Source organism: Lemur catta, chromosome 10 (genome assembly GCF_020740605.2).
Source record: "Lemur catta isolate mLemCat1 chromosome 10, mLemCat1.pri, whole genome shotgun sequence".
Classification (NCBI taxonomy): Eukaryota; Metazoa; Chordata; class Mammalia; order Primates; family Lemuridae; genus Lemur; species Lemur catta.
The window spans coordinates 59,127,529-59,151,776 of record NC_059137.1 but is presented as its reverse complement, the minus strand read 5'-3'; the positions used below and the strand labels follow the sequence as shown (position 1 = coordinate 59,151,776).

At 38.9% G+C, this 24,248-nt stretch overlaps 1 protein-coding gene across 4 annotated transcripts in view; it reads left to right on the top strand.

The window, feature by feature from the left end:
• KDM4C (lysine demethylase 4C) overlaps positions 1–24,248 on the top strand; it is a 358,852-nt gene that overhangs the window by 49,420 nt on the left and 285,184 nt on the right. For all 4 annotated transcript variants that reach the window (XM_045563844.1, XM_045563846.1, XM_045563845.1 and 1 more), the window contains exon 5: positions 22,915–23,108. In XM_045563844.1, the coding sequence (XP_045419800.1) occupies positions 22,915–23,108 (194 nt within the window). The remainder of the gene's footprint in view (positions 1–22,914; positions 23,109–24,248) is intronic.

Sequence of the window (24,248 nt, the reverse complement as noted above, 5' to 3'; positions counted from 1 at the left end):
AAAGATACACATTGAAATATATATGGATGAAAAAACATAAAATCTAGGATTTGTTTTTCAAATACTTCAGAAAATAAAGTAGGATGGATATAGATGAAAGAAGATTGGCAAAATATTTATAATTGAAGCTAAATGATGTACAGGCATTCTAAATATGTATGAAGTATGAAAAATAAAAGGTAAAAAAAGAAAAAAAAACCTTTCCCCCGTCTAGATTTTCACTAGTATAAGTAATCTCTGTTGAGAATTTATTGTTTATTAAAGTAGTATATATACTCTTGTAGGAAAATTGAAAAATACAGAAGAATATGAAGAAGAAAATAAACATTGCTCATAAGGTCACCAAACGAGAATAACCTATTTATGATTTCCTTTTTTAAAAAAAAATTTTTTTTTTTTTTGGATACAGAGTCTCACTCTTGCCCAGCCTGGTCTCAAACTCCTGGGCTCAAGCAATCCTCCTGCCTTAGCCTCTCCAGTAGCTAGGATTGCAGATGCGTGTCACCACACCCAATCACAATTTCGTTTTGCTTTTTCTGTTTTATGTGAGTGTGTGTATATATATGCATACATGTGTGTACATGTTTCTCACCAAAGAGCCGAGGTGGTTTTAGCACTTTTTTGGCTTTGGAAGCATTTCCAATATTGGTTTCTGGAAGGACCATTTCAATTTATTCTAGAACAAGCCATGTGTAGACTACCAGTTGCAAATTGTGCCTTGTATTAAATGGTTGCTAGATTTGTTTTGATATTTCAGTCCCAGGTGTCTTCTGTAATGATTTATTCTTTAGTGATAATAAATCTATTATATGCTTAACATCTGTGAGTAACTATGGTGGAACAGGTACTAAATGTTACCCAAGGGCAAGACCAAGGGATACGTGCACGGGATAAAGGTGGGGGTCCAAGAGAAACTTCTAGTGCTTAGATTAAGTGTCTAGGAAGGATGTGGTAGCAAGTAGAACATGTAGGAAACGATTGGTGATAGAGGGGTTTGCACAAATGGGAATGGGCATATTGGAAACGTTTATGTGTGTCTGGTATCTTTAGATTGTGCCATTAACGGTAAGGCAGCCTTACAGAATATGGCACCTTGCTTTGTTAAACCAGCTTCTGTGGGATTTCCATTGGAATGAGTGAGGCAGCATAAATACTGTTGGCATTTTACACTTAAAACCTGGTGCCCAGAGAGATTGAACTGCTTTTCCAAAGTTATGAAGCTAGTAGAAGGGCTGCTGCATGGCCTTTTCCCCTAAACCAGTTTTAAAGAATTTGGTTAGGGGGAAAATGCATAGTCAATCTCATAGTTGTGGGAATGTTCAGACTAGGTCTTTGTCAACTACATATTCCCCCCTACCCCCCGCCCCCCAGCTGATGGTTTATTTTGTGCCGCCTTCATGGTTTCTTCCCTGTTGTATCCTGGCAGTTGTTCAGGCTTCTGAGAGGAAGGTTAAGCTGAGGGATCTTCTGGATCCTGACCTTAGAAGTTGCATGTCTGAGTGATCTAAAATAAAATAAAACTCAGTCTGTTTTTTTTTTGTTTTTTTAATCACCTCTTAGGATCATTGACCTCTTTGTTCCTTTCTTTTTGAGTATATAAAGAGTTAGAAGCAGCATATTCGTGACCATTTTCAGAACGATTGACATAAAAATGCCCTGAATTAGCTTTCTATTTGATAATAAGAGAGCCTAATCATTGACTGCAAAGATAAGGTTGATGGACTTTGGATTGTTGTGCTTATCAGTTTACCACTTGAATTTGAAAACCAATTTCTCATTGGCATGGCTTCAAGGGAACATTGACTTTAGACTTCAGATTTGAGTAACTTTAGTTATTAAAATCCAATGAACAAAATCCACTGGTTTCTAAACATGGAGTTTAAAACCATCCTCATCATTTACAGCTTTTAGAGCCAGAAGTCTGTCATTTTGGTAGGACCTACAAGGCATAGTATTTTATGTAATTTCTGCAGGCTCTGAGGGAGCATTTAGCAGCTCCTGAGTTGGGCTGACATTTTCAGTGCTTTTGTAGCATAAAGACAGACATGAGAGAAGTGTTGTAAACTGCTTCTGGTGAACAAAACCAAACACATTCAAGATGCCTAAATTCAAACAAATGAAAAATAGCTTGTATTATTCCCTTGAGGTAGGTGAAGAATATGAAAAGGAAGAGTGCATTAAAGGGAGTGATGAGGAGTGATTGTTATAATAACTGTCAGGAATGTTTGAATTCATCTTAATGTGCATTGAAAAAAACCCATGTGTTGCTGTTGACTATCATATTTTTACATTGTTTAATTTTTCAGTATTTAAATTGTACTGAGAACTTGTGGTTTCTTATGGTTCATTGAATTATTTTGAAAGGAATTATAGAGTCATCAAATTGCAGTTCAGTTTCTCCCCTAATTTCTAATTATAGCTATTTCCTTTAGTCCTTAAAGAATGATTGGGGAGCCATAGCCTTTTTTGGTGGGGGTGGGAATTCTCAGAGAGGGTGTGGAGAGTTAAGAGAACTAGTTTGTGCAGGGTACAAAGATGGATAAGGATACTGCGTGTCAAGTATTAATAGTTCACAGACACTGAGGAGCAGAGAGAAAGTAGTCAGAATGAGCTTGACCGTAAATGGTAGTGCGGGGCTCTGTGGAGCCCATCGGAGAGGCACTTTGAGCAGGCTTGCATGCAAGGAAGACTTTGTGGAGGAGAGAGGACATCTGAGCTTGGCCTAGCTGACTAAGTTCAAGCGAAAGGAGAGAGAGTAGAGGATGGGGCAGGAGCTAGATAAATTGGAGGGCTAGACAACACCTGATAGTCTCAGTATTTTTGCTGAAATTGAGGATGTTTGCTGAGCAGGGGGTTAGGAGGATGAGGCCCACCTGGGATAGTGGCTGTGGGACCTGGGAGGGAGGGATCTGCCTGAGACCTGAGACATGGCTGTGGGCCGGGGGCAGGGATCCAACCCCTGGTACTGATGTGCACGTCCTAGCACCAGGCAAATTATAAGGAGCAGAGATGGTGCCATTGTAGTTTTGATCCAGGCTGAGATACAGCACAGGAATTGGGGGTGAGGGTGTTCATGAAGGATTATATCAGAATAATCAGCTTTGATAGGAAAGGGAGCAGGGCCTGGAAATCCCAGGGCTTGAGTCTTGGCCCCTCTTTCACTCTGCTGCTGCTTTCAGAGCTTGAGTTCCTTGCGTTATACTACAAATCTCGACACCACAGACAGTAGCTTATGGGAACAGTAACAGTAATGTGACATAAGCAAGTTGTTATTTTTTAAACCGAAAGACAAAAATTATCAAAAGTGTGAGGTTACAAAACCCAGTCTTTGGGTGTATGAAGCAGAGCAGGGTTTGGCCATCCAATTCTGCCTGTTGCTTGTTTTTATAAATAAAGTTTTGTTGGAGCACAGCCTTGCTCATTCATTTACATATTACATATGCCTGTTTTTGCTCTATAATGGCAGAGTTGAGTTGGTTGTGACAGATTATACGTATGGCCACCAAAACCTAGAATATTTACTGTTTGTCCCTTTGCAGAAAAAGTTAACCAGCCCTTTATAAAGAGGCACAATTATTCGCTTTTCTGAAAGTGTGTATAAGTCCTTTTTGAGATAGATGGGATATAGATAAAATTCTGACTGTTCTCAGGATAATGAGATTAATATAATTGACTATACTGATTCATTGTGACAATGAAATTGGAGTATTTGGTGATTTTAGGAACCTTCTGTAGCTAAAACATTTCTTAGAAATACAGCCATCTTTAGTCCTGGGTAAGCCCTGGATGATTCTTTGGCAACAATAACATAAGTATAAGAGACTTAAGATCTGAATTTTTTGTGGTCCTATGTTAATAAGAGCTGGTATGCTGATAAAAGTTTTAATTAGCCTTTACTAATAGTCTCTACATGTAAACAGTTAGCCCTCTGTTAGAAGTGTGGGAATTTCTTCAGGGAACAAAACAAACACACAAAAAGAAGACAGATAAAGAGAAAAGAGGGGCAGAGAGAAAAAAGTCCTATAACTCTGTGGGATAAGACTTGGCTAAGGGGCACAAAAACCAGTGGGTATCTGTAGAAAACACAGATAGTAGAAAATTTCTGAGGTGGCCACTAGCCATGTGTACCTCCATCGACTTTGAAGGCAGAGCCACATCTGTGTTCTGTGTGTGAGAGCTAAGAATAGAAATTAACATTACCTACCTTAGCACAGTGACAAAGGAAGTCGTCAGGCTTGTGTTCTATGCTACTTTGGGCTGCATTTCTGGCAACACCTATCGTATAGCATAATGCTGATTTTCCCAATGATAACGCTTCATTAAATTGAGAATTAAAATGAAGTTCTACATGCTTTGTCAAAGTTGGCTATTACCTTCATGATCAAAAATACTAGAAGGATCTCCAAGTATGTTGTCTGTGTTCAGAAGTCTTCTGTGTAAGATTATCCCTTTGCTGAGTGGTGATAGATAGTTCCTCCCCTAAGCCTCATCTTCCTCCTCAATGCCTAGGCTTGAACGCCCAGGCTGGAATGCCTTCTACGTATCATAGCAGGCAGGGCAGTCTTCAGTATTTCCTTAGAGCTGATGTTTTGCACCACAAAGAATTTAGCTTATCTTAATTGTCAGAGTTCCCATGGAGCAATTAGCCTTTTTTGGATGCTTTATGTCCAGGTACTTCTTTCTTATCTTCTGAAATAACCTATGAGATAGTATTTCATCAAGATTGAGAATTTCCTTTTCATGTAATCATCTTTTATGATAGTTTTCTGCAGTTCACTGGAGGAAGGTAGCCACAGTTCACCGTGAGGGGGACGCTGCCTTACCTGTGACCTTCAAGTTATGCCATTTCACACTGCTATTGGATCTTTCAGACCATTTAGCTCTTGCTATGAAACTCAGCTCCTTTACTGAATTGTGTTGCTCCCCCATTGCTGCTGCCTGCAGATCTCCAAAGGTGTCCACGCCTTCTCCCGCACCAGCCTGGTACTCAGCCACTCTCAGGGTAGGAGACCACTGTCAGTCCACTGTGCAAGGATTTTCTCTAGTTTTTCAAAATATTATGCTAGCTTGAGTAACACAGTGAAGTTTTCCAGAAGCAACACTGCTATGTTTAGGAGATTGAGACTTGTCAAAATCAAGTCCTGTGGGCTTCCCTCCTTCAGTACGAATCGTCACTTCCAACTATGTCCAGGCTTTTCTAGGTCTCACACACTCACTTTCTCCCTGGGCTTTTCTACTTTCTCAGGAGACATTTTCACTATTAATGATGGGAAGATGACAGCAGTGATGCCAATACATTTAATATGGGCAGGAGGCGTATTCCTTCTGGGAAAACATCAGATAAATTTAACTACAGTCTGTGTTCTCTGACCTAGATTTGCATACAACTGAAACAATTCTGCTGGTAGACATCATCGTAGGGAGTTTTTGATTTGGACAGTGAATATTGGGTTAAAAAATTATTACAGCAAATATTTGGAAAATACACAGAAAACGAAGGACACCTGTGTTTATTCACGTGCCTTTCTGTAGGAGACTCTGAGTCCACCAATGGCAGGTGTCATTTCTCATACACTTTGTTGCCTCAATGTCTAACATAGTGGTGTCTGCTGTAAAGAATGCACCTAAATAATTATAGAATTGATGATGGAAAAATAGCCTGGGGCTAGATCATGAAGTTTCCTGAATGTTTTTCATTGTTTTCTGTACAACTTGGAGAAATCTTGAGATTATTTTAGTAGGAATGATAGGATCAGAGTTATGCTTTAGAAAGTGTGGACTGATTACAAGAAGCAGCTTGGAAAATGCTTTGGATGAGGATGAGGGAGGGATTCTAGTGACCTCTCCAGTGTGCGTTTTTCTGAAGTCTAGTACTCCAGGACAGCAGCTTTCCAATCTTTTCAGTCTCAGGACGCCACTACACTCTTAATAATTATTGTGGCCCTCAAAGAGCTTTGGTTTAAGTAGGTTCTATCTCATATCTTGGAGACTGCTCTATTTGTATAAAGTATAAATATATATAAGTAGGTTATATTTACTCTTATTGTATTATAAATTAAAAGTGACAATACTTAAAATATTTAATCCATTAAAAACAACCTAGTACATATCAACATAAATATTTTCATAAAATGTTGTATTTCCCCAAATAAAACATTTAGTAAGAAGAGTCACATTTTTTACATTTCTCAAATCTCTTATGTCTAGCTTAATAGATGATTTTTTTTTTTTTTTTCGAGACAGAGTTTCGCTCTGTCACCTGGGCTAGAGTGCCATCCATGCTCACAGCAACCTTAAACTCCTGGGGTCAAGTTATTCTCCTGCCTCAGCCTCCTGAGTAGCTGGGATTACAGGTGCATGCCATGACAACTGGCTAATTTTTCTGTTTTTAGTAGAGATGGGATCTCACTCTTGCTCAGGTTGGTCTCCAACTCCCGACCTCCAGTGATCCTCCCACGTTGGCTTCCTAGAGTGCTAGGATTACAGGCGTGAGCCACTGCGCTTGGCCAATAGATAATTCTCATATCTGCTTCTGCTTTTAATCTGTTATGGTGTCATGTAGCCTCTGGAAACTGTATGTTATACTCATGTGAGAATGAAAGTGAAAAAGGCAAATAATAATGTGCTGGTATAATTATATAAATAATTTTGATGTCAGAGAGCCTCTGATAGGATCTGGGTGTCTCCCAGTGGTCACCAGACAACACTTCAAAAACTACAGCCAGAAGGTATTTAGCAAAAGATGACTCCTTTGATCTCATTGTACATAGAGGATGTAGAGATCTTGAAGCAAGGTAACAGTGTTCTGTCCTTGCTCACTGACCTTCAGGTAACTGCATCCCTGATATGTTCTTCAAAGAGCTTATCACATTTCAGAGACAGTGGTTCTCAAACTGAAAGCCATGGAGTTCGTTGGGGAACATCATGTCACTTAATTTGTTACATAAATGAGGCAAAATTTTAGAAGTGGACAGAAGACTTAACAGATGAACTCACATCTGCATCTCAAAATACATAAATTTTCAGGAGATTGTGCTTCCAAGATTTTCCTTTAATATCAATTTGGTAGCCTATTGCTTTTGTCATCTTCAGGTATTTATTAATGGACAAGCGATGTAAAATTCAAAACAGTTTGAAAAATATTGTGGCAACTCTTAAGATAAAAAAAATATAATTTTCTTATTTTATATATTTCCTCTTGAGAGCTGGGAAAGTTGTTTTCGTTATGCCTGTACTGGGTAGGTGGGTGGTTGGGGTCCTCTTAATTTTTTTTACTTTTCTTCTTCTTCTTTTTTTTTTTGATTATCCCCACCCCCCTCCTCTTAACATTTTCTCTTTTTAGTTTTCTTCATAATCTATGGGTATAAATATGTACATTTTAAGGTAAAAATGACCATTTTTTAATATAAATGTCAAACATATAAAAACTAGAAAGTATTCTATAAGAGAAAATTAAAATCACTCATAATCCTGGCATTTTTGACAACTGCTGTCAAAAAAAGTTTTTTATATTTCCTTACAATGTTTTTTCTCTACTAATACTCCTCCATACTTGTATTTTTAGAAAACATTTGTGTGTAATGAACAGAGTTTGGTATTGTCTTTTCCCCCTCCCATTTTGATACATTGTGAATGCTTCCCCCTGATGGTAGATGTTCTTCAACAGGATGATTTGAAATTTATCTTATTTGTGTTGTTTTTATTGGTAGGATAGTTTTTACGGGCAGAGGAAAGCAGATACATCTGAGGTGAAGAGGGACGTAGGTGGGTGGTGGAGGCAGGGAGAGAGTGACAGTTTCTGGTTGTGTGCCGGTCACTGTGGGGTAGGGCAAAGTCCACACCGGATCATTGCCAACCCCAGAGAGTGGCCCTTTGCCACAGACTCTGACTGCCTCATTTTCTGTCTTTTCTCTATAGCCTCTTGAGAAAGAAAGCTGTGTTAAGTAGCTCAGTATATTTGACCTATTTTCTTGTATAATCAAAGTCTGCCATCCCTAGCCATCACTTTCAGGAAAGCCCTGTGTCTGCATCTGTAAAGGAAAGGGGTTGAATTAACTACTCTTGGAGGTTCCTCCTGGCTCGAACATGTTTGCTTTTTCATAAGCCACGTTTCCTCAAGAAGGTGAACTGAATTATTTAATAATGAATTTTTGTAAGTTTCAGATTTCTTTTGTATTAGAATTTTGTCAAATCAATAGCCCCTTTATAAGGAATCTGTTTGCTGAGGCATGGCAATCTTTTAATACCAAGGTTCTAGTCTTAATGGCATTTAGCTTGTAGAAGGTATTCCCCTCCCTTTTTTTTTTTTAAAAAAAAACAAATGGGGTAGCTTAAATACCTTCATCCACCAGATGGTGCTAGTGGATAGTAAATTTATCTAAGGCTCTGTGTTTCCAAATGAGGCAAAACAGTTTAACTGAGTCGCCAGGAGAGTTTCTTTCTATTTTACATTTTTATCACGTCAGGATATCATTTACCCTGAAATAAGAAATAATCTGAATCCAGAACACTAACTGCCTAAATTTCACATCTAAGGCAAACATATCATCATCCTAGGCATGTTTTGATGCAGAGAGAGCTGTTGCCTTGTAGGACTGTCACTTTCAGATTTTAGTTGTGTGAAACTAGGTTTCTAGATAATGAAAACTCATTATCTTCTGGCATGTTATGGCTGCTCTGTAGTGAATGAAGTCTTAGCCTGCATGACTCCAAATGTTGCCATCCAGACAGGAGAGGTGATGGCAGTACAACTTTACTGGGCACATTGCGTCCAGAATGTTCCATTAGTTCTGGAAGCTGTGTTTTCGGAGGGGTGTTGCCAGAATGTTATGGCTGGGATGATACAGGGATTGTGGATGGAAGAGCAGTCAGAACCCATGTGGCTGTTGTCCCTGAGTGTGTTGCAAGTGTGAGGGTTAGATATGGGAACAGTCTGTCTCTGGAATATCGTTCTAAGGAATACATCGGCCCCAGAGCAGATTGGGCTGCCACTTGAGGGACGGAGATACTGACCTTGGAATGTTCACACAGACTGACCTTATGTCAGTAATATAAAAGAAAATTGAATTGGATAGAATGTGGGCAGAATTGGTCATTTCTATTTTAACTCTTTATCTCTCAACTGTTAAACTTCACAATTGAAATATACTTAAATGTTTAGTAAAGTATTAAATTGATAAACCAACAAATATGTGTGGAGTAGTACCCCTGAGTGGTCTGCGGGGATGTGAGAATTGTCAGGAATAGCGGGTATTTGCCAGTGCAGGGTGCTTACTGGTTAGCTGGAGAGTCATGAATGGTTTCCCTAAGGGATAAATAACACATGCAGTGCACGGTGAGGGGTGAGGATGCTAAGACTGTTCTGTGAATACTGGGTTATGTGTGTGTCTGGAGGGGTGGATTTCTGTGGGAAGTGTTAGGGACACAGCAGTGAGAATTACTGAAGGGGAAAGAACATGAAACTCAGCGGGTAAAAACTATAGTTTTAGTGCTGAATTTGGCTGGTGATCATTGAGGATTGCAGCTGGAAGGAATCTTGGAGATCATCTGATACAGCCAACACATTTGTGGATGAGGAAACTCAGATTGAAATGCTAGGGTTTGTCCTAGATGACCCCTACTTTGTGGGAGAGCCGAGAGACCCGCTTTCCCATTCTCCCTCTACACTTGGAGACGGTCACTAGGAAGGATGATTAGAGCTTTGAGCTACTGTGTCCTCTGGAGCTCTTCTCTTGGGCTGGTGTCTGTCAAGGTCTCCACTGGCCAGAAGGGTGCTTCCCCCACAGCCGGCCTCGCCTGAGGTTTACGCAAGGACTTTGGTGAGGTGTGCGTTTCTGAAGCACAGTTCCTGCTTTGGACCTGATCTTCCCCATTTTCAGAAAAAAGAAGATGAAGGTAATGTAGATTTTACCTTTATTATGATTTTTTAAGATATGAAAGCAAGTGTGTGTTTTTTAGGGGGAATTTATAAATAGATGGAAAGGTACAAGTGACTCTTGTCAAAAAGGAACTATTGATCTACAACTTCTGCTTCTAGAATCTATTTTAGAAATGATCAGATATCTGGGCCAATGTTTATGTACCAAAATTATTTTTTAATTTTTTAAAAAATTATAACATAGAATGTAAAACAGTCTATATGTTAAAAAGGAAAATAGTGATACAAATTGTTATAGCCATGGAGTAGTATATACAGTAAAATAAATGTTAGGAAAATATTCATAATACATTGGTAAGTGAGTAAACTCAGATAACCAGTACAGATATATTCCCAAGATCATGGAACGCCCACACTGGGTTTCCAGTGTTGTATACAATCTCTCTCATAAATCATCCCCTTGCCCAGGGGTAGAGAGCCGCAGGTCTGGGTGAGACAGGGGAGGTTGTGGAGCTGTATTCACACACCAGCATCCTAGCATGGGCTCCTCAAAATAAGTCAGCCCCTGTCAATGGGCTTTTGGGGGTCACAGGAGCAGAGTTGGAGCCATGAATTCCAGGAGTCTAAATCTAATTATATCCTACTTAAAAAAAATTTGTTTTTAGAGAAAGATATCACTAAATTGATAAAATCGTTTTCTCTTTTTTGCGGATTTATATGTTTGATTTTTCAAAGCTTATTTTCCAAATGTTCTACAGTGAGGAAATATAGTTTAATATTCAGGAAAATTATCATTAGTTTTCCATTTCCATCGATGGATTAATGTGCCTATGTATATGATCCAGAATTTTACCCTGTGAAGAATGAAAATGAGACCATTAGAAATACCTTAGGCTGTTTTTCTTTACGAGGAATAAAAAGGAAACTCAACAGTACCAGCCCTTCGCCAAGTGTTATGAGAGTGTGTTAAATCTAAGATTGTTTTAAGTGAGAAATAGCAGCAGTAGAGAAAATGAAGCAAGGTGGAAAAAGCAAACAACTGGGAGAAACAGAAGAGAAAGTACACCAAATCCTATAGAGGGATTAGGAGGAACAGATATATTCTTTACCTAAATTCTGAGTTGGCTCTGATAGAAGAAATTAAAAAAAAATGAGATTTTGGGGGGATTAGTGATAAGAAAAGGCCTAAGTCTAGCCCATACTTTGGTCCCATTGGAAAGCTAAGTGGCGTCCCCTTTTCCTTTTGTAGAATCACAACAGTGTCATAGACTGAGATATTAGTTTCTTTCCTTAAGAATTACCCAGTGAATGGGAGAAGTGAGGACTTATAGATTTGCTTACCAAGGAGGAAATATATCAATCAGACATTATTTTGTTGCCAGTAATAGAGTCAAAATCAATGGCTGAAACAAATTAGACATTTAGTTTTCTTTCATGTAAATTTTTTTTTAAGGCAAGCATGAAAATGAGGAGAGAAAGATAGGATTATAGGGCAAGAGCAAGATACAGGTTTACAGAGCATGATATATACACCACAGATGACGATCAGACCCATTGTCCCAGCAAAGGGAGAACAAAAGGAAGGGGCCAAAAAGAGTCATGTAAAATTTGAGGCAAGTAGTCTAGGGGCCAGTGTGTTGGTTGCGTGATATTGTTATAGACCTATACTCTTACCAATTTCTTCTACCATCTTTATGATGAGATCTTTAACCTAATGCTCTCCTGGTGGATCTCTAAGTTCTAATAACCATGTCTGAATGTCTGGTGGAAGGAGAAGGAACAGTAGGCAAAGGACACAGGCTTGTGCCTGCCGGGGCTGCCTCTTCAAAGCTGTCTCCTGGGGCCCTACCCAGTGATGACTGCACATGTATTTTATTGGCCAGAGCCATGTACCATTTCTATCTTTAGCTGCAAGGGAAGCTAGAAATGCAGAGTTCATCCAGCTATATTGCTCTTTCAGTTAAATGGGGTTCTCTGAGTAAGGAAGGTGAAATTATATGCTGAGTACTTAGGCAGTCTCTGCTATAAAAGTTTATTATAAGATACATGATTTTGAAATGCTTTATTATACTTTATTAAAATACAGTTTAAAGAGTTGAATGAGTCCAGGGGCATTATAGTCTTGAAAATATGAATAAATTAATAAGATTATTATTTTACATTTTCCGTATGTAAAAATAACTTGTCAGGTTCTAAGCATGGGATTTTACCATGTTATTAACTGTTGAGATCATTGCTTCTCTTGACAGGAGAACAGGGTTTCATATAGTTTGGGTCTCTTTTAGGATTTTCTGCAAGGGCCACGTGTAGATATGTAAAATAAAGTTAACAATTCTATTCATTATTTCCATGAATTTTTTTTTTAATGGAATGCATGCCTGTGAGTGGATTCAGGAATCCTGTACTTGGCCTATGCCATTATTTCTAAATCTTCTTCTTCACAAGTAGTCCTTTAAACAAAGCAAATGGAAAGCTTAGTCACCAAATTACTGACTTTCCATTCTAGGTATTGGGAGATAGAGGGTAGTTTTCCTCTCCTTGATTATATAAAAAGGATTTTGTTCAGAGTTGACTTTCTGGCTCACTCTTTGGCCACATGGCTTCAAAAACAGTAAAGCCAGTGTAGGTTAGAGGTTTTTATCCTCATCCTTGAATCCTGACTCCATGATTATGAGCTGTGAGATCCTGGGCAAGTTATCTGTCTGTGCTACAGTTCCCTCATTTATAAAATGGTGCTGGTAATAGTTGATAGTAGAGTTTGTCTTGTAGGATAAAAGGAGATAACATAAATAAAACACCTTGTATAGGGCCTGGTCCCTGGTAGGTGCTAAATAAATGTTGGCTGCTGCAGGCGGCAATGTTAAAGCAAAGCAAGACAACAATTCTGAGGCCGTAATGAGATACTCAGTAGCTGACTGAGACCAAGAGAGTTGTGAAGAATTCTGTTCTGCAGTTGTCATTGTGAGTTGTCTAACCTGTAGCCCAAGAATTTATACTTTTTACCATCTGTCAGGGCCATGAAAGATGTTTATTTAGAAGTGACTGCTCTGCTAGAGAAGGTTGCTGCAAAATAAATAACAAAACAAAACAAAAAGGAAGTGACTGCTTAAGAAAATGTGCCTGCTGTTTTCAAGAAATGTACCACCGTCCTATTGTCAGCAAGGTCCTGCCATGTGAGATGCCAGGACAAAAATGGTGTCATGGGATGTGACTCAGGGGATAGTCTCTTTTTCATAATTTAAAAAATTGTCTTATTAAAATGTAATATAAATGTACACCATATATAAATTTTAAAGCATAATGATACATTGCACACTCGAAACCCACTGTACGGCCAACAGTTCAACATCCACCATACTGCTCATGGACTGCTCTTTCTGTAGTCCTTCCCTGCTGTGCCACCCCTGTCACCCTGTGGGGGCCAGCATTTTGTGTTTGATTGCTTGCCACATAAAAATTAGTTTTTTCACACACATACATTTTAAAACAATGAATTTAGCTTGGCTTATTTTTGACCTTATTAAAAATAGTACCATTTTATGTAGTCTTCTGGGACATTGACTTTTTTCAGCCAACCCTGTGTTTCCTAATTGATCCATATTATTATTTCTTCCTCTCTCCTTCCCTTCCTTCTTGTTCTTTTCTTTCTGACACGGTCTCACTCTGTTGCTGGGGCTAAAGTGCAGTGGTGTCATCATAGCTCACTGCAATCTCAAACTCCAGGGCTCAATTGATCATCTTGCCTCAGCCTCCTGAGTAGCTGGGATTACAGGTGTGTGCCACCATGCCCAGCTCATTTTTCTGTTTTTTTTTTATAGAGATGGGAGTCTTGATATGTTGTTCAGGCTTGTCTCAAACTCCCGGACTCGAGTGATCCTCCCACCTTAGCCTTTCAAAGTATTGGAGTTATAGGTGTGAGCTACTACCCCCCAGCCTGATAGATATTATTGTATGATCTATTGCTCATTCATTTTCATTGCTGTGTAATATTCCATTCTGTGAATATACATTTTAGTTTTTATTCTCTGGCCAGTCAACCTCCTTCCCTTCTTCCCTCCCTTCCTTCCTTCCTTTTTATATTCATTTTACTTTCTTTAGTTTCTCTCTGATAATTCAGTATTGATGGTCATACTTGGGGGTGGGTAAAAGGGTCTAAATGATTTGTTTGTTTCTGCTAACTTTCTCCAGTGTTGGGTTGCCTCCCTGTATGCATGGTGATCTTTGGTTGTTTGCTTAGGCTTGATCTTAATTTTTGGAATATTTCCAAATCTAATTGGAGGATGCTTTTCTTTTAAGAGAACTGGGGTTACTTCTCTCTGAAACCAGGGACTTCATTAACTTCAGACCCTCAATGGTCTAGACTCAAGGCAGGAGTCCCAGACTCTCTGCAATCTTTTATTTGACTGAAAGTTTCTCCTTTTTTTTATTCTTTGTCCTTTTCATACTCCTATTTACCTTTAAGATGAACAGTCTATCTTTTTGTATGGCACTTTTTTTGCAGAATTATTTTGTTTCTTTCAAAACTTGCTCTGTGCTGGTTATTGTCTACAATTCTAAAATGAAAAAGCACTGCTGTAAAATTGTGGGTATTTGGTATGTAAAAATGCAAAAAGGCTGTTTTAAAAGTAAAGAGTTTAGGGAATGTAAGACAATTTTATAGAAAGGAAGAAGCAAAAAGAGCTATCATGTCAAACATTGTAATTAACTTTAAAGCAAAATGAATTCCGCATGGGTCTAGTTTTATTCATATTGGCTAAAGATCCTAAGGAAATCCTTAGTCTATTTTAATGTGTGGAACAGAGCTTTCATTTTAGTTATTGAAAGGCACAATTTTCTTATATTATGGAGAAAAGACCATTATAGTGTGAAATGGATTGAATTTTGAAATCTTTAAAGAACTAGCCAAATTTTATTTTTCTTCATGTGCATTACCTTTGAAAGTGCTGGTTACAGCCATATGAATTCATGGCAGTAATTTACATTAGCCTAGTTTTAAGTTACTAGCAAATCAGTGGAGTTTGGTGGATGGTCTTTTGTTTGAAACACAGTACTCTAGTCGGGGCTGTGATAAGGACCATAGAAAGGGATAACACAAGCCAAAAGAGGAAAAGCATACATTTGTTTTTTAAAAATACTTAAAAATGAGTATTTTTTTACTTAAGTAAAAATATTAAAAAAATTGAAAAATACTGCTATTGGACAGTTATTTTTATTTATTTATTTTTTTTGAGACAGAGTCTCACTGTGTTGCCCGGACTAGAGTGCCCTGCCGTCAGCCTAGCTCACAGCAACCTCAAACTCCTGGGCTCAAGCAATCCTACTGCCTCAGCCTCCCGAGTAGCTGGGATTACGGGCATGTACCACCATGCCCGGCTAATTTTTCTATATATATTTTAGCTGTCCATATAATTTCTTTCTATTTTTTAGTAGAGACGGGGTCTTCCTCTTGCTCAGGCTGGTCTCGAACTCCTGAGCTCAAACAATCCGCCCGCCCTGGCCTCCCAGAGTGCTAGGATTACAGGCGTGAGCCACTGTGCCCGGCCCACAGTTGTGTGTTAATGAGAAACACCATGTCACAATGTTGAGTTATAAAAATGGGAGCAGGAGCAGTATTTATGAGGGGATTGGTTACAAAAAACTATGATTTACTGGACAGACAATACATTTGCTACTGAGGAAACTGTTGTGTTTTAATTTTGAAACAAGGAGTCCTCTAAGTTATTGAGCACTTTACTTCCATCTGTAAAATGAGGATGTTTTGCTTTTGTTTTTCTACCATGGGGATTGTCCTACTGCTTTTGAGATCCTGCATTAATAAAAAAAAATACTAAGTACCTACAGAGGTTCAAGACTTGGTATTACCTTTTTGTTTGATGTTGAGTATAAAGAAACTGTTACTGTTCTTTTTCTCAGAGCTATTTACTAAGTTAAAAAGATATTTGCGTAGATTGTCTTGCTCATTCTCAATAGTCCAATGAATCCAGTGGAGGGGAGTGCAAGTCATGTTAGTAGGTAAAAGAGATGTCTTCAGCTCTACAGTTAGTAAATTTTGAGAAAAGCAATTTATAATACGTGGGTACTAGCTGTGTCAGCCCTTGGAGAGACCAAGAGCACAATATCTAAGTATAACTTAGTGATGGCATTTTTGAGGCAGAAGAAACACTGTTATCTGGCTCATCTGTGATCTCAGTCAGGAGTAGACCTGGAAACTTTAGTATCCTTAACAGGTTCTTTTGGTATTTTCTTAGAGTCTTCCAGCATCTACATAGTGGATTTTCTTTTTTTTTTTTCAATAATTAGATTTTCTAATGAAGTGCTATTTCCTCCTGTGAATTATTGCATTTCAGAAATCTCTGTTTGTCATTATAAGTCCAGCTTGGAGCTGGATGTGTGACACTGAAACTCAGGAGAGAGATGGGGCTCTTAATAGCTTTGGAAATCAGCCCCTTGGGGATAATATTGAAGGTGCTGAGCATGATGGCAGGAAATGGGGAGGAAAAGAACCATAGGTTGGATTTTGATGTTGCTGAGGATGGACTGTAGAGTGATGACAGTGAAGATGTGGAAAGCATTAAGTGAAAGAGTGACAGGTTAGTGGTTTAAAACCAATTTTGGGGAACAAGGACAGTATAGGCTCCTCTTCTACTATATGGAAGGCACCATAAAAATATGATTAGTAAGAACTGTTTGTGTCAATTGATCAGTTGTTTTTCTATAGCCAGCCAGGCTTTTATGTAAAGCAAATGAGAAAACAGCCCTGAACTATGTACAATAGAGCGAAGAACATCTTGACTGTTTTGTCTTCAGTTGGGAGTGTTTTAGTGGTTAACCAGGGTTGCTTTTACATCCTCAGTACTGATATTGTAGCAGTTTCTCATGTTTATGGGAAGTGATTAGAGTTATTTATTCTACGTGATAGACAAAGCTGAATGCATTATCATGTCACCCTTGATGCAGCTCACAGAATTGTAGGAATTTGGCAAATGTGCCTGGCAAGTGGCTAAACTCCAGCAGAACCTCCTCGTCATTCTGCTGCCTCACAGAGACTCCTCTTAAGAAGTCACGGTTTTTATCTGGGCTGTGCTAGATCCCACTTACTCTACAGCAGCTTATTCAGTTTTCTCAATTACTCAGACTTTGCATATTCCTGTTTTACTGTGTTTGTCTTCTTTGGCCATTTGCGTATTGGATTCCCGCACAGTGTTGGAACAAGGAGATAGAACATGCATATAGAGTGAATTCCTGTTAAGTTCATGCCACTTGTACAGTCTCATTCCAGTTGCTGGATACATTTATGGACTACCTGATATAGCTATTTAGTGTTAGGCAAAGTATGATTGGCTTTAAAGTAGTTTTCCCTGCCCCATACTCACAATCACTAACTTTGTATTTGTAGCCTGTTTCCAAACTCCTGCTTCCTTTATCTCTTTTAAATTATTGTAATAAGTGTGGGCTCTTTAATGCCTGCTACCTTTTTGCATACATGGCCACAAATGTATTTTGTTTGATCTACATGGTTTTAGAAGTTAGTTAATGTCATGTAAGATTTTAATTTTAGGCTTCTTTTAAAAAATTGCAAGATCAGGCACCATTCCCGGTGACAGCAGTAGGCAGGAGCTGAGTAATGGCTGTGTCCTTTAGATAGGCTAGTGGGTCGTCTCCAAATACAGCATCCTGCCACCCCCCCACCCCCATTTTTGACATACACCTGGCTGCTTCCCTCATTGATGTTACACCTCTGGCTCTGTAGGTGCCTGAGTTTGTACTTCCTGGTTTATTGCTCAGCTCTTTACTTCCTACTGTGCTCTTGGAACCCTCTTGAGGTTGGGGTGGGGGTTTGTGAACCCCAGGAGATACCACTCAAAGAAGCTTTGGTCCTGGGACCCCCTTCCCTCTCCACGTTTTAAAAAAACGTTTAGTTAGACAGTTTTTCAAAACATTTTTACATGTATTTTGCAGTCTTATTCAATCTTTGTAACTGTCCTGTGAGGTAGGCAAGCCTGGATTTCTGTACTATTGGGAAGCCTTAGGAGCCCCCCTTCTGGGAAGAGCTTGTCTTTTGAAAGTAGTTCCAATAATAGACTGGACCTTTATTAAGGTTCTTTCAAGGTGGCTACAGTCCTCTCACGGCCCAATTGGCAGCCGTGAACCCTGGTCAAAGCTCTGCCATGAAAGGCCATTGAGAAACCATTAGATCCCATAACTGGTGAGTGGTGGATCTAGCATTTGGTTGGAGAACTTTTGACTCCAGTACAGCACGCTGCTATTCTGATATTGGGCCCTTCTGTGAGACTGGCATTCTCCATTCCATTTTACTGTTTTCTGGGTGAGTGCACAAGGAATGTGTTTGCTAAGCATGATTTCCATTAGATTATGAATTGTCTGCTTTTTTAAAAAGCCCATTCTCTCTTAATGAGTACATTTGGTGGTTTTATGAAGTTTGATCATATCTTCACTCTTGCACTCTTTTTTTTCTTTTGAGACAGAGTCTTGCTCTTTTGCCCTGGCTAGAGTGCCATGGTGTCAGCCTAGCTCACGGCAACCTCAAACTCCTGGGCTTAAGCGATCCTTGTGCCTAAGCCTCCCGAGTAGCTGGGACTACAGGCATGTGCCACCATGCCCGGCTAATTTTTTTTTTTTCTATATATATTTTTAGCTGTCCAGATAATTTCTTTCTATTTTTAGTAGAGACGGGGTCTCACTCTTGCTCAGGCTGGTCTCGAACTCCTGACCTTGAGTGATCCTCCCACCTCGGCCTCCCAGAGTGCTAGGATTATAGGCATGAGCCACTGCGCCCAGCCTCTTGCACTCTTGTTTTCCTAGTTTTAGTCTATCTTCATTAGTGGTTTTTTTTTTTTTTTTTTAAGATAGCGTCCCGCCCCCAGGCTCGGGGACTAGCGTGCCATGGCAGCAGCCTAGCTCACAGCAGCCTGAAACTGCTGGGCTCAAGTGATCCTCCTGCCTCAGCCTCCCGAGTAGCTGGGACTATAGGTGTGCACCACCATGCCCGGCTAATTTTTCCTATTTTTAGTAGAGACAGGGTCTCTTGCTCAGGCTGGTCTTGAACTGCTGACCTCAAGTGATTCTCCAGCCTTGGCCTTCCAGAGTGCTAGGATACAGGCATGAGCCACCGTACCCGGACCTTTTTAATTGTTTTAATTGCTTTTAATTTATACTATCTTTATATATTTTTAGGTGACAAAATCAAGGTATATTTTTACAACAGATGCGAACATACTCCAGCCACCCCCTCATACACCCTGTGTTCCAAAATGCCATCTGATGTGGCCCAGAATTATTTTTTTGTTCTGCTACTGAGTTACATTTGGGCTACAGTATTTAGGAACTGTCTACGATAATACCTCCCCTAGCATGTTGTCTCACATAATACTGTTTTATAGGATGTAAATGTATTATATAAACAAGCTTCTATGGTTGCATATTTGGGAAATGTGGACTTAAGCAAAGTTAAACAGGCTTCCTTGCAGTAGAGCCTCTTGGAGCCTTTGCGGTGCCTGTCACCACGGCGACTGTCTAACACGAGAAAAGGAGGCCAGAGTTTTTTGACCATGGCATCTGGTAGGACTAATGTTACATTGGAAATATTTTTGGGAAAAATTGAGCTACTATGATTTTTACATTATTTCTCTGTATTAGTTGGAAATGGCTCCTTGTTTTGTGAGGTCTAACATCGCATGTTGCTGCAATGTTGTCCCTCAGTCTTGCAGTGACTGAGCACAGTTACTGTAGTGAAAGCCCAGGATGGCCTGTTCCTCAGGCAGCTCCTGACTTTGGTTGAAGTATTTAAGATTTAGGAGTTCTTTTACACTGCTGTTTGATTGCTGATAAGAGGAAGATACAGTGATGGAAAGGAATCGTCCCTGATAAAGTTCTCAGTTATACCTGTGTGCACAGATCATGGTCCAGTGATGAGTTATTTCCAAAAACAGATGCAGGGTGCGTAGACAATGGAGCAGGACAGGCCTAGAATGCCAACTGCATATTTAGGGTGAAGAGATATGGGAGCTGGGGAGAAAATGGCTGCCCGCTGGAGGTCAGGTGAGTTATGAATATTGCTGTAGTACCTGCTGAACATTGTGTGAAAGAGCTTTGTTACAGGGACACAGAATCTGGGAGGAAGGATTTGTCTGTGAGTTTGGGCTGATGTGCATTCTTTCTGTTAAGACTTGATGGCTTTTGGCTTTGATGAGTGTGGCAAATTCTGACCTGTTATTGTGGGGCTTGTTTGCAGCTGTGTTATTTCTGGAGACTACTTTTACACTAAGTCAGTTCTATCACCAGCCCTCAAGAGAAGTAGCTTGCATTATAAGCTTTACCAATGTTTGTGTAGGATGGTTGTGCCCCTGGGTAGGAACAATGCAGCAGCTTTATGTGTTTGCCATTCCTAAATTTTAGCTCCTTGGATCTTTGTTGACAATTCATGCTGAGAGAAGGGGATGATATGTTGTATTTTAAAAGGATCAGAACTGGAAACATAGAGTTTACAAAGGAAGGTCTAAGAGTCAGATAGATTGAGGTTAATCATTACTTCCTATTACTACTAGCTAGGGGTATTAGTTTTTTCATTTGTTCATTTGGGTATAGCTTTACCTATTTTATAGGAATGTTTTGAATATGTGTAGTGTACATGTGTGTGTAGTGTAATGAAGTAGTATATGGCATAGCACTACTTAAAGGTTAAACTAGGTGTACTCCTTGTCTAAATATATGAGACAAACCTAGTAAGCTTCAAAAGAGCTTGTGTGGAGCCTGTTCTTGGAGGCAGTAAGCCAATTTAAGTCAATAGTAGAGAACAAAAATTGTGCAAGGAATTTTGAAGGAGTAAAACTTTTCTTCCTCTGTTTATTTCAATTATTCTTAATCTTTGCACAACTCTTTAATTGAAATGATGTGCTTTTTTATTTTAGCAAAAGAAATTAAATTTCAGCATTATAGAAACATTGTTTTGTCCAGAAGAAACTGCTGTAAACATGCCCATTAATGGGGATAACGCCAATAGTGAGTTTAAACAGATTTTAATATCACTTCTTACATGTTTGGTGTTTGGGGGAGGCTTTCCAGTAAGATTTACTGGAGAATAACGGAGATATTTATTACATCAGTTCTAAGAATTAGTAAGTTTTATTTCCCAAAGGTTTGTGTCCATTAGCTTGTTTAGTACTAGGAACAACTCTGGGAGGGTGCTAGAATCCTCGTGTTTTCAAGAAGAAAGACTTGAGGCCCAGAAAACCTGTGTGGTTTTCTCCTTGGTGAATGGCAAAGCTGACTTTATAACCTGAGTCTTTTTGGCCAGCATTCTTTGTTCTCTGCCCACTTCCCCTTAGACTCTTCAGTCTAGGATGTCCAGGGATTCAACCATGGTTATTTCTGAAAGATAGTATCAGTTAGAAATAAAACTTAGATGTCCCCATATGTAGGAATTTTAGAGGAATAGTTTGTGTCTAAATTTGCAAGCTCATTCAGTTTAAAAATGGTTCCTATAATATGGTGCTCATTTATTACTTCAGATTCATTGCTTCAGTAATGACTTTTAAATAGGACTCTATTATTAGAGTGATTGGACTGAAGTCTGATTGGACTAGAGTTAAGAGATTGCATCACTATAAATAGAGTGAGATAAAATATTTTACATAATTTGATTGAACTTTTATGAGGTCTCATAAGTTGGAACCTAGAATCTTCTCTAAAAGGATACTTACTTTGGCCAATTTCCAAATAGCAAACTTCCCAGTGTGGGGCTTAAGTTGTAGATAGAATGGCTACTTAGGGGAATTTGGGAATTAAATTATGTCCTCTGGCACTTTCAATTATGTTACCTGAGGCAGAGCTTCATTAACTACTTCATCAATAATTTCCTAACCCAAAAACTTAAGGAAGTAAGATTAGCACACTAATTAGAGAATCATTTAAAGACCAAAATGAAAACAGAAAAACTCTAAAAGCTTTTATTGTATAAAGGAAATGCCATTGGCTTAGTTATTGGAGAGGGTCATTTCAGTAGACAAAAATGAATTTAATGCCCCTCTTTATTGTGCCATGGTTGGAATGGATATAAAGGCATTGTAATTTTCCCATGATTGCATAGGAATGTACGTGGTCTCTGATATTTAGAATCTGATTATGAGAAAAATACATGGGAAAAATATATAGTTTGTAAAAGTTTCTGAGCAGTTGTGAAGTACAGTGAATTAATAATTTATTGGTAAATTCTAATAAAAACATAAACTTCTCCTATGACTTGAACTCTTTTACCAGTGACTCTAACTTTCTAGCTTTCTTTCTGCTGCCATCACCTGCCATATTGGGTTACTATCATAAAACTACATTATTCTATCAGTCTTACCAAAGTTTGGATAATTATTTTTAGCAGGCATTATGTGTTTACAATTTCACATCAACATAAGAGATTAATATTTAGTTGAAAGATCCATACAAGCACAGTAATCTCTGGTTTAAAATAGTGCTTGGAGAATTTCCAGTGATTCGAGTGAAATTTTTAGGAAGTGATGTATGACATGCTGAATTGAAATCGATAGGGATGATAAAAGGATAACAGAAGATATATTTTGCTATTGGTTTCTTGATATGATGTATGATGTTGAATGTGACCTCTAAACTAATGTGGAAAAAACAAACAAGACAACCCAAACCCGAAACCTCCCCCAACAAAAAGGTGTACCAAAAGTGGAAAGAACACACCAGATCATCTACTCTGAGTCATTGATTTCTTGCTAACAGCCAATTGGGGAATGGGGCTTTAACTTTCATTTCCATTTGGAATCAGGAAGTTATTTGGTATTAATTTATATAAAATAGTTATATAGAATCATACTATGCTCATAGTAATCTTGTATTCATGATGGGTATGTGTATGTGGCTCTTGAATAATGATTATTTTTCATTTTTCAGTGAATTAAAATATGCAACATAGTAATTTTGGCAGCTAGTAGTTTGATTAGTAATTTTATCCTTCATAGTTTTAACATTGGATTTCTTTCTCTATCTCCTGGTTCCAGGGTGTGGATGAATGGAACATAGCGCACCTAAATACAGTCTTGGATGTGGTTGAAGAAGAGTGTGGTATTTCTATTGAGGGTGTAAATACCCCATATCTCTATTTTGGAATGTGGAAAACCACATTTGCTTGGCACACTGAGGACATGGACCTCTACAGCATCAATTATCTTCACTTTGGAGAGCCCAAGTCTTGGCAAGTTACTTACTTATTTAAGATGCATTTGCTTTAGAGTTTTGAAGTTTGGGTATTATGTGCATATCAAAGAGGATTTCATTCTTTGATTTGGTGGATTCAGATTTATGTGAGCTGTAAGGAAGTTTTTGAATGTAATTGGCTTCCACTCTGCCCAGAATTTTGCTTAGAAACCATAAACCCAGTAGTGACTTGTATGTCATATGCCACATAAGGATGTTTAGGTCAACGATGGACCACATATACAGTGGTGGTCCCATAAGATTATAATGGCCTGAAAAATCCCTTTTCTGTGTTTTGATGTGTTTAGCTACACAAATACCTGCCATTTTGTTATAATGGCCTACAATATTCAGTACAGTAACATGCTGTACTAGTCTGTAGCCTAGGAACAATAGGCTGTAGCATATAGCCTAGGTATGTAGTAGGCTATATACCATCTAGGTTTGTGCTAATATACTCCATAATAGTCACATAGTGACAAAATCCCCTAAAGACACATTTTTCATAACATATCCCCATTGTTAAGTGATGCATGACTGTCTATATAAAGTTGCTTGCAGACCATATTTTTGGCCATGATTTTTTTTTTTTTTTTTGAGACAAAGTCTCGCTCTGTTGCCCAGGCTAGAGTGCTGTGGTGTCAGCCTAACTCACAGCAACCTCAAACTCCCAGGCTCAAGCAGTCCTCCTGCCTCAGCCTCCTAAGTAGCTGGGATTACAGGCATTCGCCACCATGCCCTACTAATTTTTTCTGTATATATTTTTAGTCATCCATATAATTTCTTTGTATTTTTAGTAGACGGGGTCTCACTGTTGCTCAGGCTGGTCTCGAATTGCTGAGCTCAAACAATCCACCAGCCTTGGCCTCCCAGAGTGCTAGGATTACAGGTGTGTGCCACCGTGCCCAGCCTTGGCCATAAATTGATAGATATTTTAGTCTATAAGAATTTTTTAGGCATTTTTACTTCATGGAGCATTTGTTGGAGGGTGTGTGAGAGGTAGTTAGTAGTGAAGAGTTGACTTCCTGTATGTAATTTCAAGCAATCTTAATGATCTTCTGGTCCGGTTGCCGCTAGAGATATGGTAAGTTCCATTCAGTGTGGGGGTGCTAAAGGGAGAGGAAGGATGAATCAGGGG